Below are 15,151 nucleotides of genomic sequence, written 5' to 3' on the forward strand. Positions count from 1 at the left end.
TCCTGTTGCATAAAATTCATTTTTTTTCCCAAACTAAAACTCTCCAAACCCATAATCTCTTTGACTTGAAAACACTAAACTTTATATGAATTTTTCACTTTTGTCTCATGTCTTTCTCGCTAATCTATCTTTTTGTTGCATGTTTTAATCAGATGGTTCTCATCTTCCACTTGGATATGTACTTTGTGTGTTCTATAAAAGTATTTTTATCTAATTTTCCACTCATTTTCTTTGTTTTAAATTCATTTGAACGTTTTTTGATATGATATGCAGGTTTTACAAATCTAGGTTTGATATACATGTTTTTCAGATCTGGATCAGACTTTGGAAGACCTATGGGAATTCTTCTCGAAATTCTTCTAAAATATAATGCGCTAGAAGACTTCCAGGAAGTCTTTCAGACGACTTCCAGGAAGTCTTCTTCCATATCAAGTGGAGTCTAAGCTTGTCTTTGTAGAGGAATGATCTATAATAGTTTTGTGTGTGGTATGTTTTGTGATTTTCATGTGCACTCCTTTAGTTGTAACTTTTTTTTTGTATATTGGAAGAGATATTAATGAAAAAGTTTGGTAAATATGTTTGTTTTCCACGACATTATCTTGCCAAATTTACTTGACATAGTTGAAGTTATTGATAAAACTTCAATAGGAAAACACAATAACACAAAAATTAATCAACTTTATTACAACTAAGGGAGAAGAATTCTCAAGAAAACTTAGTCAAATTCACAAAAGATAAAACATTACATAAGTTCAAAGCTAGAACACTTTCAATAGATACATAAGTAAAAAGTATATCTTATGATCTGAGAAGACACATTGAATCATGTTACTTGATATTCTTGAAGTTACTTAACACTTTTGAAAATTAAATAAGCATATTTTTTAGTTACTTAACAAATTTACAAAAACTAACGTAGAAGACTTCCACGGAAGTCTTCTCAATTAGCTAGAAACTTTACTAATCATAAATGTTGGTAACCTTATAAATATCACCAATTAAGTTATAAATTTCATTCAGTATCCCCAATATTGACTAATGTACATGAATTAACAAAAAAAAAAGTCTTTATAGTTTTAGAGAAAATGAAAGTTTATTAAATATTGACGCAGACGATTTCCACGGAGGTCGTCTGGTGGACTTCTAGGAAGTCGTCTATTTAGGTTAGTTTTGCAATTAATTTTTAACCTAGACGACTTACATGGAAGTCGTCCATCTTTGTTTGTTAAAAAAAAAAATTGAGACGACTTCCATGTAAGTCGTCTAGGGAAAAAGGGTTAGTTTTGCATTTGACCGGATTGTGTCAGAAATTTGACTTTTCCTGGACAACTTACATGTAAAAAAGTTAAAAAATCAAAATTTTGTTATACCTACAAAGTCGTCTAGAAAAACACATTTAAAAGTCGATTGCAAAATTAACTTCTGTATTGACCAGAAGATTTCCATGTAAGTCGTCTACAGCCAGACGACTTACCCGGAAGTCGTCTGGATGAACAAATCTAGAAAAAAACTAATTTCATAGTTTTAACTAGTGAGATAACTTTTTTAGCACACAAAAGTCTTCTCCAAGCACCCATAATCTCAAACAAAAGTGACCCACCAAGAATCGTAAGCTTCAATGGCTCTATGAACCATAAAAATTTTAGAATCAAAATCTTGGGTTTTTTTGGAAGAATATGGAGATAAAGTAAAGAGATGTTGTTTTTGGTTCATAAGAATTGAGAAAGAAAGAGTGTTAATTGATTTTTAGGTGCATTAAGAGCTTCAAATTGGTTGTTCATGGTGGTTGGTGTATTGATGGTAATGGCAATATTGTGAATACTTGAGGAAGATGAGGGTGATAGAGTAAAATATGCATTTTCAAAAAAAAAAAGTGATGGCGTTTTTGTGAATATTTGAACTTTGGGGGTGAGAGAGGCAAGTCAAAGTTTCAAAAAAAAAATATGGATTAGTTTTGTGTTTGACTGCAAATTTTGAGTCATATTTGCAAAAAACCCTTGTTTAAAATAGAAAATATTATTTAATCATATATTGAAAAGTATTCAGTTAAAATACTTCTATAAAACAATATACTTGAATTTAGTTTTCTATTAAATACGTTGTACTAATAGTGAATTTTTTTTATAGAATTGTGTGTGTTTCCACCATTACACAGCTAACTACCAATCAAAACCTTAGCCTACCCGCTACGGACACCAAAAATATTCATTTCCACGCTAATTGTTCATTCATTCATGCTAGCCTCCTACGCGCGCACCATGCTGTTCAGATTAAAGAATATTTTTTTAACGCTGAATCATTCATTTTGGTATAAGTGCATGACCAAACATAGTGGTAGAAAAACAAGTACTACAGGTTTGATCAAAAAAAATGTACTACAGAAACACAAGTACAAAAGAGAAAGAAAACATTGCCTACCAGATACTAAATGGTTAGCACAATAGGTACCGCTCAAATAGAAAAAAGTAATAAACCTCCATCTTTCTTAATGCATGGTGTCTTTGTTGACGTGAAACATAACTTGCAACATCGTAAATATGAACCAGAACTCCAAATGCTGGCTGGAGCCAGAGAAATTCATCCGAGAACTCGGAAATTAGCAATGATCAACACCATGACCGAACCGTTGCACCAAAACCAAGAGAAAGCACTCCTCTTAAAGACAATTTGTTTTATATCACATGAAGTAACAATAGACAATGCACATAGACCCGAGCCTGATGGAACAGAGGAAAGGACGAAACAAAACCCCAATCAACAACCCATGGCCGTCTTTTAGCACGTGCAAGTGGAGCGGTCGAACATGGTCCAAAATTTTAGAGGGTCCATAATTTTTTTTTATTTTAGTAATACAATAGTTATTAATTTAAAATCAAATCTATTTATTAAAAATCAGATAGATATATTTAATTTTAATTTTCGTATTTATTAACCAATAAATATAAATTACAAATTTGATTTTCTTAACATAACCAACAAAAATGTAATAAGTGAGGAAAATTTTAACATTTATATCAATTAATATATTTTGGAAAGTACAAAATAGCTGTTGGTGTTTGATTTAATATTCAATGTAAATTTAGAAACTTAATATTCTAGTTTGATTATTTTTAGGAAACTATTATTAATTAGTTATTATAAATAAGGAGATAAATATATAATTTTCAGCAACTTTTACAAAAAAAAAGTAAACACAAAGAAGAATGACTAGTATAAGCTCTATTGAGAAAAAAGAGGAGTCTTCAACTTCTTGTTTAATCAAATCAAGAGTCTATGGCTTTTGGTTTAACCACTATCCATGTTCTATTGCTCTATTAGTTTTCTTATAGATTATAACTCGTGATTGTTGATAAAAAAAATCAAAAGAAAAAAGAAACTGAAATATTCATAGTCTCAAAGAGGTATTTTTCCTAAGGTTTTAATAATAAAACCAAAAAATGTTAGTAAAATATATTATAACAATATTTTGTCAGAAAATATAAATTATTTTAGGTTAGTAAAAAGGTCCTTATTTTTTTTTGAACAGGATCTCTTTCGAGTTTGAGACGGCCCTGCAACAACCAGACATGGACATAGATTGCACAAGCGCCTCATCACTACTGTCAACAAGAGAGCCAAACAAGACGCCAATAGGAGCCAAATATAGTCCCACAAGAATGACAGAGTAAACAAAAAACGTGAATGAAGCTTCAGCTCTGAGACATGTACCAAGAGAACCAACAACCTACTACACATATCTAACTGATGCCAACAGAGTCACCATCACCCAAAGCCACCATAGAAATGAAATCGCAGGTGAAAGAAATAGCCAGAGGAGGAGAGCAAAACGACGCCACACACACATCTTGAGAAAGGATTTCAAGCGGGCCACCGGAAAGCCATACTACGAGTGACTCCTAACCTGAGAAACTGCGCTGTCAGAGAAAACAGAAAAAGCCAAATGAAGGGAGGAAAGAGCATGAAGATCCCCCCCCCCCCCCAATGGTGGCAAAGCCAAACCACCAGAGGAGGCGGCAGATCAGAAAAAATTGGAGGAGGTGGCTGGAAAGAATATTAGTTCCATTTGAAATCAATATTCAGAACTATAAATTATGTGGTGTATATTCGAAGGAAATGTGTAAAACTTTTGCTCAACTTAGGGCTGGGTAAAAAAATTGAATTCGAAGAACCAAACCAAATGTGATCCAAGAAAGTAATATTGAATCTAAACCGAAAATTGGTTAAACAAATTCAAAACTTTGATATCTAGAAAACCAGGACCGAATATGAACCGAACCAAAATATTTCAAGTATCTGAATATATCCAAATCAGACTTACATATTTAAAAAATTAATTATTTTTAGAATTAATATCCAAAAAATAAAAAATATTTTAAAATTGTCCAAAATACTTGAAAATATATATAAAAGTCAAAAGTAAATATCTAAAATAGCTAAACAATACTCAAAACACCAACAATATTTAAAATATCTAATTCAAATATTCAAGTCAAACGAATTTTTTATGTTTGAGTATTTTGGCAAAATTATTCAATTATATATAAAATATATTATTCTTATTTATAGATTTTGAGAGTATATATAAATTATAAAATAATTTAAATGGGTTATTTGAGTCTTAATTGAACCAGCAAAAATTTGAATCGAATCCGAACCAATAGAACCGAAATCTTTAACTCCAGATATTCAAAACTCGAATAGGATCTGAACGGGTACTTCCAATACCCATCCCTAGCTCAACTGTACTTTTCAGTTAGTTTTAAAATATGAGCGTCTTTAAATAAAAAAATAAGGAGTATTTAACTATAAATTGATTATATTAATAGTGCTCTTTTTGGTACTTCAACTACCACTTTATAAAACCACTTGCTTTTGTGTTGTCGGCTTGCACGCGTGCGATATAATATTTGTACAGCAGTTAGCTTTCATTCACTTAAACCATATTATAATGAAAAATAACACAAATGATTGTAACACAGAAGTTATTAATTAGTTGTATAAGGTTATTAATCATACATCTCGGCTAACCTACAAGTAATTAGACCTATGTCTACCAGTCTGTCACTCTGTGTACGTGTAAACATGGTTTTTTTCTTTCTGTTTATATGTATGTATGCATATATTATCATTCATAATTAGGCATGGGAGCGATAGGTTCATTCCTGCTTTTCAATCCTAGAGTTTGGATAGACCAATAATTCGGTTCAAGAAAATCATACTAAAAGCAATCAAGTTAGATTAGGATTTGGTTTAGTTTGAATAATTTGGGGTTTAACTTTTTTTATACCAAATCATGCCAATTTTTTTTTGTTATAATTGGATTAAAATAGATAAATTCAATTAAATTAAGATAAAATTAGTTACTTCAATTAGATTGTTTCTTCAAATTTAAATATTTCAAATTTAAATTTATATATCGGTATAAACTGATTTCTGTTGAAATTAGATGGAGATATATCGTTTAATTAATTGGATTGACTAAACCGAACCAATATTTTATGCAAAAATCAATAATGTTTAAAAAAAATATAGAAGAATCTTCAAACAAATTTGCAACCATAAATTTTGGTAGATATATTCTAACATTTCAAAACTATTGATTTGCCAAGATATTTACTGCTAACAAGTATCAGTATAATATATGTAAGTTTTAATTAACAAAAAAAAATATACAATTAATTTTATATAAATGTAATATTGACCAAAACAAATAAAAATAGCTATTATGATTAGTGTTAGATATTCATGTTTACAGTTCAGGTCGGATCAGATTTTTCGGGTTTTGGATTATTTGGGTTGGAGTGTTTAGGACCCATTTAGGAACTGAACATTTTCTGAATCGGATCGGTTGGGTAATGTCGGGTTTAGGTTGGGTTTCTATTTTTTATGAAACCTGAAACAAAACTGAACTAATATGATTCAGATTTAAAGCAAAAACAAAAACAAAAAAAATTGAGTTAAACCCAGAAACCTCCCCCCCCCCCCCTCCACAAAAATTGGTATTTCAGGTTTTTAGATAATTTTAATGTATAAACTTTAATTTATATATATAATTAAAAAACATATTTTATTATATTTTTAATATTTTGGTATCTTTCGATTCTGGTTTAGTTTTTATTTTTCAGGTTTAGAAAAATAGGAACCGTTCAAGTTTTTTCTAAATTTTAATCTGTTTTTTTTTTTCACTTCCGATTTGGTTTTTTGGGTTTCAGATAATTTGCCTAACATTAATTATGCTTCCTCAAAAATCACAACATCATATAGTAGCTTATTTTTAAAACAAATGTACAAAAGAAAAAAAATCACACTTTGAAATCGTGATCAAGATCTAATTTACCATCATATAATATTATATTTGATTACATGTAAATGCTTTCCGGTGATAAAATCCTGAATTTATATGGCTGCAAGAGCTTAGTCAGAGTTTTGATTTGAAATTATCTTTGTTAAAAAGAATATAGAGGATGTAAGCTTTGAAACTAATTTTAAATTATGTATTTTATAACTAACCAGTCGCTATAGGTTTTGAAATTACTATTAAAATGTAGTTTATTATATCAATATTAATTAAATCACTGACTTTTTGATAAAAATAAACTATTGATCTAAATACTCATTTACTTGAGCCGATTTTCCTTATATAAGAATGAAAAATGAGAAACATCCACAACATCTCTAATATTTGAGTTAGGATACAAATGAAAGATCATTTCAACCTTAACATCAATTATTTTGTAATAGTATATACTAGGTGATGATCCGCGCCCTGCGCGGGGTGAATGGTCTCTGCGCGGGGTGAATGGTCTAAACGAGATTATACATTTTAACCTATAGTTATTGAAAAGGTAAAACAAAAAGTGGCATATTATACTTGGTATAGATTAGCAGAAGTAACGTTTGATATAATGATTAATTCAAAGAAAACCAATTTGGGATTGGAAGTTAATTTACTCGATGTTTCAGTTAAAAAACAAGTTTACTGGAGTGTCCGGATAACGATAATCTTATTATGGTCGAGAAACAGTAATTGTCCTATTATCAAAGTTGTATCGTTATATTTTAGTAAAATTATACTGATTCCGGAGTACATAAAATTTATAAAAGAATAGAAATAAATTGAAGTAAATAATATTAGGTCGGAAAAAAAAGTAAATAATATGAGTTTACAAATTTAGTGGGGTGATTAGGACTCGAATTTGTAAAAGAGGCCTATTATTGAACTTTAATATTGATTGTGACTCAAAATACATATGAGTCTCTTTTAATTTATCTTTTATTTAAAAAGGTGTTTTTACTAAAAAATCTCGAGGGGACACGAGATAAGGGGCTACGGTTAAGCCTCTCCGCCCGATCTATCTTCTCATCACCTGAGAAATAAACATATTTCATTAACTAAGCTCAATCCCAATATATAAGAAGACTAAAAGCTGAATCGAGTAACTCAAGTCTCAGGGAATTTGAACCGATGAATTGTAGATCGACAAAGGCCCTATCAACAAACCTCCTGAATATTTGTTAATTTCTAGATGCATCGAGGACACAGTAAGCTTTCAATATAATCACTTATAGTCCCCATATTATTTGAAGTACTGTATTTTGTCGACTTCGTGAAGCCGCAAGTGGTATATCTTAGTGAAAAGAAAGAGCTGGAAAAGACTCCTGCAATTAAAACCGGAGAAGTGTGTACTGACTATCGCTCCTGACAAAATATCTCCTGAAGTTTGTTTAATTCGTTGACGCAGCGGTTACATGGTAAGATTTCAATTTATATTCTTATATAAATCTGAATGATCTGAATTACTGAATTGATTATAAGATTATTTATTTGGCGTTTATTTTAGTTTCCATTTACATGAAGTCGCAAAAGGTGTATCACATTCATCGTGGACAGGTTAGATTCCGACCTTATCGTTTATGGGTAATATATATTGCTTGAAATTTATTAACAATCACATGGAGGATAAAGTTGATACTTGATGATAAAAAGATAGTAGTAAACTTAAAATAAATAGTCGTTATCAATAAAAGGCAACAATTGCATACTGAAATAAAATATAACTCCAAGAATGATCATGAACATACCAACATAGAACTTTGGATGAGTTTATATACACATAGACAAAATGAGTTTATATACACATAGTCAAATATCATGAACATACCAACATAGAACTTTGGATGAGAAAGACCAAGAATGATCCAACGGAAGTTGGCTAGACAAATGTAGTTACAATCATTGATCAGTTCAATCTTGGAAACAACATATGATTCAGATAACTTGATATGTTAGGTGTCAAGGAAAAATTAAACAGAATCTTAGAACATTGTTGTCTCATTAAAGGATCAAACTGTGAAACCAGTCCTTTCTAACCGATGTATGGATTTTGTCTCCCTACAATATAATAACAAATGAAAGCATCAGATAATAAACACATAATTTGCTTACGATTTAAAGAATATACATCATAAGAAACCTAATTTTTTCGTCTACGAAAACCATTCAATGGTTTCTCCAGTAGGAGCCAAGTACTACTTCCAAAGTTTTATGACATTCACCATAATCTTCTACAAAAACTTTTTGGCTTCAAGTCAGAAATGAAATTCATGCTTAATATATTTTTGCTAGTTTTGAAACGTGTAGTTTGTGATATTGTAGCTATATAGATGATATGATATATATATATATATATAGTAACTGATAGGGTTTTAACCCACGAGATTTGAAAAAATAAATAATTTTCGCCATAAAGCAATATTACAAATCCCTAATTGTTAGTAGATTTCCAGACAAGTATAGAAAGTAATATACACTGAGTGATAAAATTAAGGAAGTCTACATTAAGAATGACATATTCTTTAAACTGAATCGGAAAATTTAAATTTCCAAATTTAATGTCTGTCAACATTTATGTTAATTACGTAATCAAAAAGTCTTGTAATCAAAATTAAGAGATAGCCTAGAAAATTTTAATACAGTTTCACCAATTTTTGAATGTATTTTACTATCACTCAAGATTGCTTATAAATTTTTTATATACGACACTTTGATTTTACAATATAAATTTATTTATATTTCCAGTTTCAAATTAAATTTTACTCACATATATAATTGTCTCTAAATAAACCAAAATAAATTTCACAAACCAAATAATTATAGAAGAACATAATTATGAATCGTTTATACATTCCAGACCTTAAAAAATGTCATGTATAATTCATAAATCGTAGAATATTCATATTATAACAATATGAATCGTATATATGGTCAAAATATCATTTGTGACTATAAATATCAGATAATCCTATTAATTTCGCATAACATTATAATCTTAGATTTCCAGACATTATAGAAAGTCTTATATGCAAGGAGCAAAAATAAAGAAAGTCCATAATAAAATGATATTTGACTTTAAACTTAATCAGAGAGGAATGATATAAATTACCAAATTTATTGTCTGTTACCATTTAATATAATTTCGAAATCAAAAAGTCTTGTTGCAAAATTTAAGGGATTGAAAAAATTTAATATGAAATTCCTTTTCAGATGTATTTTACAATCACGCAAGATATTCAATAGATTTTTTATAGACGACATTTTGATTTTACAATTTAAAAAGTTTATATTGATGCTTTTAAAATAAATTCCCAAAAAAAAATCATGTATCCCATAATAATCCAAAAATATTAATCAAAATAGATGTCACCTAAAGAAGTTTTATAGAAGAACGTAATTCTGAACCGTTTATATTTTCCAGTCCTAAAAAAGGTCATGTTTTATTTATGAATCGTAAAGAACATGAATCTTATAAAACATGAATCGTATATATATAGTAAAAACCTCAACAATTTTTATTAAAACAAAATTATGTATGATAGCTTCTATGAAATAATACAGCATACACATCGAAGAATCCACTAATATTATACTAAAAATTTGTAAAATAATGAAGCATACACATCGCTCAATCCACTAATATTATGCTAAAAATATAGATAACTATATTTTACCGTTCTTTTTGTGGCTATATATGTTTTGTTCGATAATTATTAAAATCCATTGAAGTGAGTAACTATACCTTGAAATGGTTCATGTTATATATGCAAGGCTTCTTCTCACTGATCAAAGAGAGATAATGTTGTAGGTCATAACCATCGGTTACGTCTCTCTTTGACCAATAGAAGAACGAAAGTTAGCTTACTGATGTTTCCACGCAATGGTTATCTCGGGTATTGTCTACGTTTTTAGTAATGCAATAACAACTCATATAGTATAGTAATATAATCTCTTCATATTATTAAATTTAATGAGCAATGGCATTATATGTAATTAGTCTAGGCAATAAAGGGCTATTTAATAAAGGGTGTGAGAATGATTCTCATGATGACACATAGGAAATGGCATTTTTGTTAATCACACATGGTGATAAGGTTAATTGTTTAAAATGCTCCTCAAATAATAAAAAAGGGATTTGTCTTCATGGAATACAATACGTGTTTGAGTTCCAAAAAAAAAAAAAAAGGAATACAATACGTGTTTACGTAAACAGAAAATATTACATCACATGCAAAGCCTTCCACATCTCTAAAACTGAAAACTAGAATAGTATCGTGTATGCAAACACTTCTGCACCAGAAACTATGATCTTCAACATATAATTAATCACTCAATTCAAAACCTAACAAATGTGAGACAATACAACAAATTACAACACAGACATAATACTCCTACAAAGAACTTATCGAATTTCTCTTATAGAGAGTGTTTCAAATAGATTAGAGCTAATTAATCGATTGACTGATTAATCGATTATTAAAGTAAGGAATCAAATTAGGCAGTAATTGGGAGGTGAAGAAAAACGAAGAAGTTTCAACTCCTTAAAAGCAGGATCTTGTAATAAAAAGACTTTGTCCCCATCCCCAACACCTATCATGTGCAAGTATTCTCGGTCTTCTCTTTCCTTCCCTTTGAACAAGAGTCTCTGCTCTATTGGCTCAATTCCACTTACTATTGCTATCATCATCTTCAATTCACCTGGGAAGAAAAAAATATATTAAATGAGGAACTGTATAAACAAGTTATCGATTGTATCAAAAGGCGAAATAATTAATTTAAATGTAAATACAGTTAGTAGTAGCTTCATCAATTACCAGCCAAACTAGAATCAACGTCTGTTTTATTTATTTATTTTTGGCCAAACAGTCACTATTTTATGCTAAACTGAAAAAAATACTAAAGTGATATCATTTCCAATGGTTTACTCTATTTTTACTCTAAAATATAATAACTTTATAACAAAATCATGATATACTCCAATTGTACTATATTTCACAGTGGAAAATAAAGTAAAAAACCCAAAAAAAAAAATAGTATTTGAACATTTTTACTGTAAACTCTATTTTATAGTGAAACATAAAGTGGAATTTGAAAGTCCTTACACTGAACCAAAAAAAAAAACAGGATGGCTACACTATTCATTGTATATAATTTTAATATTTTGAAATTCGAACGCAAGGTTAATATTTGTATTTTTGAAAGATAGAAAGTCAACTATTACAAAATAAAAAGTATGCCATAAGTAAAAAAGTTTGCAATATATTCTAGCTAGTCGATCTTACACTCTTACTAATTACTACTTTTATGTTCGGTATTTTAATTATGTCTACATGAGGAAGTCAGAGTTTAAATTTAATACTTTAAAGTTTAATACAATCCTACCTGCTGGAAAATATTATGCTGACTGACTACTTAGTTGTCTAAGCTGGCTTTGACAAAAACAAACAACAAATATATACCCTAATGTGCGAACATATATGAACACTATGTGTAATTATTACCAAAAGTGGAGTTTGCATCAATGGAGATTTCATATGAAAGCTGAGAAACAGTGGAAACTTTAAGGCTGATTAAATCTTCAGTGTTGGAATCTTCTGATCTCTTCTGAACCAGCATCCCTCCGGGCCTCATCTCCCATTTTATGTTGTTATTGTTACATGATAATGATGACGACGAAGAAGAAGATAATGATGATGATGACCTCTTGTTGTTGCTGTTGCTTGTCCCACTTCTTCCACACACAAACCCAATGCAAAACCTCTTTGCCGTTAGCTTTCCCATTCTCTCTCTTTCTTTCTTTTGCTTGCAAGAAGAAGATAGACGTGCTGTCTTATATTTATAGAAAAACAAGGTTTGATACACACCAGTGGCGGAGCTACCGTTACGGTAGGGGGGTCATATGACCCCTATGAAGTCTGATGAAAACAAATTTTACTTATTGTTTAAACAAAAACTAGATATTGACCCGCGTTGAAACGCGGTTATATTTTTTTTTCATTTTAGTTATAAAATCGATAATCAAAATTATTGTTAATTCAAAATATTAGATTAGATATTTGCTTGTTTGGATTTGTGTCACTATTGCGGAAACATTTATGGCTGAGAAATTTAGTCTAAACCGATGGATCATGTCCTGTTTGACTTGCGGATCGATTTATTTTAAAAATATGAATTGCGAGTGCGGTTAAAATTATTTTAGGCGGGACATGTACCACCAACCCGCAAATTTCTAAAAATATTTTTGTTGAAATATATTAAATATTACAAATATTTATATTATTTTGATTTTAAATATATTAGTTAAATAATTTTAAGCTAAATAATTAAAATATATATTTTATATTTAATAATACTGGCAGATCCTGCTGGTTACCAACATTTTTTTGCGGGTTATGCGGTTATAAATTTGTTACTTTGCAAATTACGCGGATCAGGTTTTATCCTCAACCCATTCCTAAGATCAATCTTACCCGATTTTGTAACAATCATTATATATGTTGATAATTAAGATTTATTGTAACGAATATATAATCTATTCTTTTAATTTAGGTTTCATAGCCTTTACAAATATCCATAAATGAATAAGCTTCAGATGATTTTTTTAATTTGAACGCTTGAGGTGTTGTTGTGAACTTGTGATTAGAAAAATGCAATCGAGCGTTGTCTATATATAATGTTTATGGTTAGGTTTGCTGTAGCTTAAGGATTCCTTATTATGTGGGATAATATTTTGTAATCTTCGAGGCTATCATCGAATTCTAATTGTTTTTTAAATAGTTTGCTATTAATTATTAGTAAATAGATTGTTATCTTCGAGGCTATTTTTAAGTCTAACAAAGAATCAATCAACTTAGATTCAGTTAACATATAGCACAAAAATAAGGTGTAAAAAGAGTTAGCGTATCTAGTCTGTTATAGAAGCAAAGAGGAACCAAACATATACATGTTCTTTGTGTGCTGATATGATGTCGATAAGAAAAAATATAAATCAACTTAGAGCAAAGTTTCATCTATAGTAAAAGAGGTCCAAGTGAGAGTTATTGTATGTGCTAATAAATTAAAAAAAATACAATCGGTCTACTTTAATTTTAATAGAACATAATTCGTTTGGTTTACTTATAATAGAGTAGATTGTTAGTTTAATTTAAGTTGTCCGGTTTTAATGTAATAATAGTGTCTAATATAATTATATTGTAACTAACTCAGATATGGTCCAAAAATTAAGTAATATAGTAACAAACTTGAAACAGTCCAAAACTTAAATGACAACTTTAATGGTAGATAAATTTAGGACTCTATTTTAATAGAGTAGATTCTAATGAAAATTGCAAAAGTTATGTTATGTGACCCCTATAATATATGATTTGAATTAAAATGACCCCAGTAAAAACTGTGGCTGGCTCCGCCACTGATACACACTTAATAAAATATTTCATAATCATCATATGTTTGGAAAAGCAAGTAAAGAAAAAGAGCGTATATTCTTCATTTTTAATTTGCTCAAAAGAGCTTGTTAAAGTTATAAAATAATAGTTCAAATACTCTTCTATTTAATTTCTTCATTTCTCTCTCTTGTGGGTTCTCTTTCTCTCCACTTTTTATGGTTTTCTTCTTCCAGTTTCTCTTTCTTGGAATCTTTATTTGTCGATCTCTTTTCTCTTTTTGCTCATTTTAGTTTGTTTTTTTGCTCCACGATCTTTTTATGAAATGAATCTTGTTAAAAATCAGGGTTAAAAATTCTTGACAAATAGATTTATGCAGCATTTTACATTTCACAGTTAACGTATGGATCAGACTTTGTTTATTGTATTAGCTGAGTTAATTACTGTTTTGAAAAATATAATTTCATGAAACTGAAACCATAGTCGAGTACGTACAAGTTCATGTCAATTATGTATGGGAAAACAATGTTCATGATTATTTTCATTTTCATGTTCTAGGTAGAAGACCAGTGGTTAAATCTAGTGTCTTTAACTCAACTGTAGTTGTTAAAGATAATTTCATGAACCAGCCCATAAGAGCATCTCCAACTCATTAATTTTTTATTTCTATAATAGCATTTAGAAATAAAATTGTTTCAACTCATGTTTTTTTCTGTATAATGAATATTGCTATTTTAGAAGAATACATTAGAGTATATTTCATCTCTACTATAAAAAAAATATTTTAAAGAAAAAAATAACAAAATACATTGGAGATAGTCTAAAAATACAAAAACAAACAAAAGAGAGAGAGAGAGTCATGCACCGTCATCTCTTTTTGTAGTGGGAAATTTTCACAAATATCATATTCATAGTACCATTTTCATGTTTACACTAACCACTTTAATGAAGAATTAAAAACACTAATATCCCTAGGGTTAACTAACCTGTATTTAGGGTTTAGAGTAGAGGGGTGGAGTAGAATTTTTGGAATGTGAAATTTAAGATTCTAATAATTATTTAAATAAATACTTAAAAATATATATTTTTTTTAAATAGTTTCAAACATAATTTCGATCAAAAAAATAAAAAAAAAATAGAAAAATATTCGAATTTGAAAAAGTATAATTCGAAAACATAAAAAAAAAATTATTTTTTATTATTTATTTAAATAATGAGTTATTATATATATATAGGTATAAAATTCTTTTGTAACTTAATGAATAAAGTATTTTTAAAAATGTATTTTTAGTGGTGGTAAAGATGAAAAGTGATACCATAAAAAATTCCTAACAACCCCCCCCCCCCCCCCCCCCCCCCCAATTAATCATGATTTATTAATTGATTACCATAATATGACCTTCCTCTCTTTGTCTATTTTAACGTGGTTTTGTTG

At 29.2% G+C, this 15,151-nt stretch overlaps 1 protein-coding gene and 1 long non-coding RNA gene across 2 annotated transcripts; one reads left to right on the forward strand and one right to left on the reverse strand.

The window, feature by feature from the left end:
* Positions 1-7,677: 7,677 nt before the first annotated feature.
* LOC117133498 lies at positions 7,678-10,121 on the forward strand. The gene is made up of 2 exons (XR_004457348.1): positions 7,678-7,752; positions 7,842-10,121. It is a non-coding gene; the product is annotated as an uncharacterized LOC117133498 (long non-coding RNA).
* A 399-nt stretch (positions 10,122-10,520) lies between these two features.
* On the reverse strand, positions 10,521-12,131 carry LOC103864011 (BAG family molecular chaperone regulator 2). Its single transcript, XM_009141780.3, has 2 exons — positions 11,836-12,131; positions 10,521-11,032 (listed from the first exon to the last, which is right to left on the reverse strand). Exons 1-2 carry the CDS (start codon positions 12,113-12,115, stop codon positions 10,824-10,826), a joined length of 489 nt encoding a protein of 162 aa, XP_009140028.1. The 5' UTR covers positions 12,116-12,131; the 3' UTR covers positions 10,521-10,823.
* Positions 12,132-15,151: the final 3,020 nt, after the last annotated feature.

Source organism: Brassica rapa, chromosome A04, assembly GCF_000309985.2.
Source record: "Brassica rapa cultivar Chiifu-401-42 chromosome A04, CAAS_Brap_v3.01, whole genome shotgun sequence".
NCBI classification, from domain to species: domain Eukaryota; kingdom Viridiplantae; phylum Streptophyta; class Magnoliopsida; order Brassicales; family Brassicaceae; genus Brassica; species Brassica rapa.

What these genes read in the sequence shown, in the direction of transcription:
- LOC103864011 (XM_009141780.3), bottom strand. Translation starts at nt 12,115, where the DNA reads ATGGGAAAGCTAACGGCAAAGAGGTTTTGCATTGGGTTTGTGTGTGGA. An exon ending in TGATGCAAACTCCACTTTTG is followed by an intron (nt 11,033 to 11,835) that starts GTAATAATTACA and finishes TTTTCTTCCCAG; the next exon opens with GTGAATTGAAGATGATGATA.